Source organism: Salmo salar, chromosome 22 (genome assembly GCF_965601325.2).
Source record: "Salmo salar chromosome 22, fSalSal1, whole genome shotgun sequence".
Taxonomy (NCBI): Eukaryota; Metazoa; Chordata; class Actinopteri; order Salmoniformes; family Salmonidae; genus Salmo; species Salmo salar.
Window position 1 is genome coordinate 13,041,632 of NC_138312.1, and position 5,386 is coordinate 13,047,017.

The 5,386-nt window shown below is 38.7% G+C and overlaps 1 protein-coding gene across 1 annotated transcript; it reads right to left on the reverse strand.

The window, feature by feature from the left end:
* Positions 1 to 373: 373 nt before the first annotated feature.
* Positions 374 to 2,843, reverse strand: LOC106582621 (uncharacterized). The gene is made up of 7 exons (XM_014165846.3): positions 2,579 to 2,843; positions 2,225 to 2,338; positions 1,892 to 2,026; positions 1,722 to 1,800; positions 1,309 to 1,550; positions 1,086 to 1,199; positions 374 to 902 (listed from the first exon to the last, which is right to left on the reverse strand). The coding sequence occupies exons 1-7, from the start codon at positions 2,676 to 2,678 to the stop codon at positions 811 to 813; spliced, it is 876 nt and encodes a 291-aa protein (XP_014021321.1). The 5' UTR covers positions 2,679 to 2,843; the 3' UTR covers positions 374 to 810.
* Positions 2,844 to 5,386: the final 2,543 nt, after the last annotated feature.

Below are 5,386 nucleotides of genomic sequence, written 5' to 3' on the forward strand. Positions count from 1 at the left end.
CTAATGGAACCTTTTGTTTCCACCGAAACGTTAGGGTGAACACCTCTGCATTAGGGGAAATTGTGAGCTGAAGTATCAGAACAGTAATCAACAACATAAGATGTCTTTCATGGTAGCAGCTTCTGTGTCTGACTTGATGGTTTCAATTGAAAACGTGAGTGGAAGTCATATAGACTGAGTGGAAGAATCTCTCTCACAGAAAAAAAGAGGCAGACGTATAGCCTATCCACGGGGGAAGCACCGACCCGGCGTCAGTGTCTCTGTCTTTATGTACTTTCTATACATCCTGATACTTTTGTTCTTGCTGAGTCATAGCTCATGCAAGTGTATTAACTTTTAAGAATGGGCAAATTGGCATTAAGATAATGTAAAATGTTCAAAGGTTTTATTTGCAAGACATAAACGACAACCAAATTTAACACAATGCACATTGTACAATATTTCACATTATTTTGCCAGACTGGCAATGTTGTCACATTATCTTTCTTCTAAATCTGAATCAGACACAGGAAGGAAGTAGTAGGCCTATTTCTCAGAAGTTTGTCAGTAGCCCATTTGTGAAAATAACATCATGCGGATCTCCCAGAGCAGCAAAGAACAACCATTTTGTTGATAAGGAGGCAAGGCAAAGTAATAGGCCTACCTAACATGCTTTTCCATAATAACAGATTACATGGGAATCAAATATTGACCATATTTTGGAATTTTCAAACAGGTGTTTGAAGTTGTTTCTGGTTTAAAATACATTTATTCTGAGTAGCATTGAGAATAATTGCAGCATTTCGACAGACAGATAACCAGGTTTTTCCATCATGGCTCCCCCAAGCTTGGTGTTTTCACCAGGGAAGAGAGACTGCTGTCCCCACTTTCTTCAACTGGCCTCCGGCACATTGAGTCCTGGGCTGGGGCAGAATGATAGAGTTAGAATCCACAAACCAAACAAAGCACAAAATATACACACACGACATTCCAGATTTGAGAGCCTATTAAACTCAAACGACAACACACACAATAGCTAAAGAAACTAAAATAACACTTCTCGTAATCATTTTGTGACTTCGAGTTTCACTAACAGTAGCGCATACCTGTTTTGACACCCGGATTCTTGTAGTTCTTGATGCAAGGAATGATGACCAGGTTGCAGGTCACAGCGGTAAGTAGAAAAGTAAGCAGCAGGACAATTCCAATGAGTGGCATTACTGGAAGACAGAAATAAGGCATTAGTCATACAAAGCCATACTGTAGCACAATGTTTTACACGGATGTATAATCAAATGTCATGCCCTAGAGTCAAGAACAGCATGCAACCTTTGCCATAGTCTGGCATTGAGGACTTGGGACCAGCGAGGGCTGGTGTTACAGTGGGGACATCGGGATGACGAGATGACCCTTGGCTCTCGTTCTGGATCAAGGACTTAGATACAGTCTGGATAGAGCCAGAGGGGGAAGTGGGCTGCATGGAGGGGAGGGTCTTCCCGTCTGACTCTGACTCTTCATTACAGATTACATCTGACGTCGTAGTGCCTGGATTCTTCACTCCACTACTACATCTAAGACAGAGACAGATACATAGCCATGAGTCAAACTACAGTTAAAGTGATTCCAAATCAATTGCAGAGTATGACAAAAAGTCCAGCATTATATTGTAAATGTAAGGAGACTGCTTGATACATCAGCAAATAGCAAAAATCGGACAAATGCTTGTAAGTTCTTCTACATACTCTCGCCATTTCGCACACGTAGAGTCCTTTTTGGTGGTAAAGAATCCATGCCCACATTCACGGCATTTGTGTATTATACCTGAATCAAGAAATTAGGCAGCATGCCAGTTATTTACAGATGTACTCATCAATCCACTGAAAAGCATCAGTATTATGTGACTCCACTTTACCTGATTTATCCAACCCAGAACCCATGGCACACTTGCATATCGTAGAGTCTTTGACACTGTTAGTGAATCCATCACGACACTGACATATAGCATTAGAAGTCTTTGTGCACAGTGATATTACCTCACTCCCAGAATCTGCATAGAAACAATCATATCGTCTGTGGGTTAGACTGGCATATTTTATGGCCATTTAGATTCAACTCAAGATTTGGTGTGGGATCATTATACATTTAAAAGATGTCCTCTTCTGTCACGATTTACACATCAATGGGTTATTGTTTACATAATGTATTCGTACTGATTATAACTTCTCATTGCATAATCATGTCTTACTCTCATCGCAGGAGTTGCAGGGTTGACATTGCTGAGATTCATTTGGTACTGCCTGGAAGTTCCCGTCAGGGCACGGTTCGCAGCTGTTTCTTCTAGACCTGCTTCTCCTCTCACCTTGATAATATCATTCACATTGTTGTCATTGTATGGAATTGTTCTCAATATCGGACAGAGTCATTATTTCATTATAAGTGTCAACAAATTAGAAGTAACCTTAATAGTATCAATGGTAAGGAAAACATAGTCAAGATAAGTCTGCATCTACATTCGTCCGCATCGCATAGTAGAGTATGATTCCCAGCAAAACATAGAGAAGCTCCACAATAGCCCTTAATATTCATGAACATACTTTACCTTTTTTGCATTTATAATCAGCCTCCACAGGATTTAAAAATCCATTACAAATAAAAACACATAAATAGACGAGCACCCAGGATCTAGACAGGATCATCATATCACTCTCCCAATAGAAAAGATAACTCCTGTCTGCCAACCTGTAGAGAGAGGGTGTAAAACTATATGAAAGCTACTAGGGTGATGAAATCTCCCTTATATCTACAGTTTGTATCGATATTTGATGTGGTGTAGTTCTGCTGTACCATGTCTGCGTTAACATTCCGTGATGAATCATAATTTCCTGTCCCTCTTAAGTTATCCCCGCCCCAAGAGTGCTAAACAAATTATATTTCTATTGTTCTTTCAACTGAAAATCCTCTGTCATTCAAGATTCATTATATTTCCTTCAGGTCACTTACACTCATATAGAATTTTTTGTTTTACTCTTTGTTTGTGAGAGGTAATCAGTTACCAGTTACCTGTCCAAAATTGTAATCAGTAACATAACATTTGGGTTACCCAAACTCAGTTGTAATATGATTACATTCAGTTACTTTTAGATTATTAAGAGGCATTCGATGAAGACAAAAATGGATGTTACCAATTGAACCACATCTATTGCAGGATAAATCAATGTTAAAGTTTACATAGCTGGCCACATATGGATGTTAAATTTTACTTTATGGGCTGGTTATGTAGGCTTCTTCTAACCCATCACTTTCTACTACATATAATAATATGATAAAATGATATATTTACATTGAAAAACCAGTCTATCAGAATTCCAGTCATTACAATAAATGTTATAACCCTTGATCTTCAAGAATAGGACATGTAAATATGGAGGTATAGATTAGCCAAATTGTTTTACCTGAGCAAAACTAAGGACTTATTAGCCAGCCTTACTCTGTTGTTTTTGATTTTGTCGTCAGGGAGGACTGACTGGGCTCATTGATTCTAGTTGAAAAGTAAATGCTGCGCTCATGGAATGGCATGCTTTGAGCGCTACTGAAAAGTGCTATTTACATGTGAAAAATTAATGCTATATGCTGCATTTGCTATAGGCCTATTGTTAAATGTTTTGTTGGTGACACTTTGATATCTTGATAATCCACAGATGAAACACTAACAAAACGGCACCCCACCTCTGTTTTGGTAAAAAGCTGAGGGGTGGGCCCTGGAGAAATGTAACCACTCTCAGATTAATAGACAGAGCTATGGATGCAAGGACTGACTATCCATGATATCAAAATTATTGTTTTAACCATGTTATGAGGCTATACAGTGTTTGTTCACATTTACGTTTACAAACATTAGAGAAAAACCACCTTATATTTTGGGTTCTCATGGAGTGTGACAGTTGAATTAAGCTCATGATGCATTTATAAGTTATATTCTTCAATAATCAATGTATATATATATATACATACACTACCGGTCAAAAGTTTTAGAACACCTACTCATTCCAGGGTTTTTCTTTATTTTTACTATTTTCTACATTGTAGAATGATAGTGAAGACATCAAAACTATGAAAAAGCACATATGGAATCATGTAGTAACCGAAAAAGTGTTAAACAAATCAAAATATATTTAATATTTGAGATTCATCAAATAGCTACCGTTTGTCTTGATGACAGCTTTGCACACTCTTTGCACACTCTTGCACACTCATCCACCAATTTTCACAGAGAGACACAGAGGTACTGCGGTATCATCCACTGTGTTAAAGTCATGGGCTGATCAAAGCAATAAAAGCTCTGCATAATAATACAATGCATTAATAATGCTACTGATAATATGCTATCTGGTATGACTAGAAGAAAGAAACATTCACATTTATTTCAGCATTGTTGCATAGTGATATAATTAAGCAATAAGGTCTGAGGGGGTGTGGTATATGGTCAATACACCACGGATAATGGCTGTTCTTATGCACGCCGAAACGAGGAGTGTCTGGATACAACCCTTAGTGTCTGGATACAACCCGTGGTATACTTGCCACATACCACCAACTCCAGAGGTGCCTTATTGCTATTACAAACTGGTTACCAATGTAATTAGAGCGCTAAAAATAAATGCTTTGTCATACCAGTGGTATACGGTCTGATATACCACAGTTGTCAGCAAATCAGCATTCAGGGCTCGAACCACCCAGTTCATAAAGTTCTTTATGATGAGGTTCTCAAGTTAACATGTATATGTACAGTATTTGCAGGAGAGGGTTAGGATTATGTCAAGATTAGGGTTTGGGTTATGGCTAGGGTTCAACCGGGGTGTGGACATGAACCTAGGGTTAGGGTTATGTTTATGGCTTGGGTTAGGGTTACTGCTTTAAGTAGAATGTATTGCCATTTTAGGGTTTGTATTTTTATCTCACTTTCTATCCTACTCCTCTTTGGACCAGTAAGGTGCTGAAGCTTGGCTCCACCTGGCTCTCTCTTTGACACAAGGTGGTTATTATTCTGTTAGATGAGCCCATGGGGAACGGGTAAGGATATGGCCCTGTACATTCGTTCATTTGATCATCATGTTACACCAACCTGCCCCTGTTTATGTTTTTCCCTATGAGACAATGAGGAGATGGCTTCTGGGGAAATACATATCAGTGACTGTGGGCCTATTAACGGAAACTGTGCTGTTTAACCATATGTTTTGCCTGTAAGTTCAGGGAGTGCCAGTCTTTTGATCGCTATTACAGATGGAAATAACCACATTTCTTGCTAATCTGCAAGATAGACCTACAACCACGCAACTTCCTGGGGAAGAACACTCAAACTTTGGTGTTTTCTCTATCAGCCATTGTTAAAATTCTGACATTATTCTTT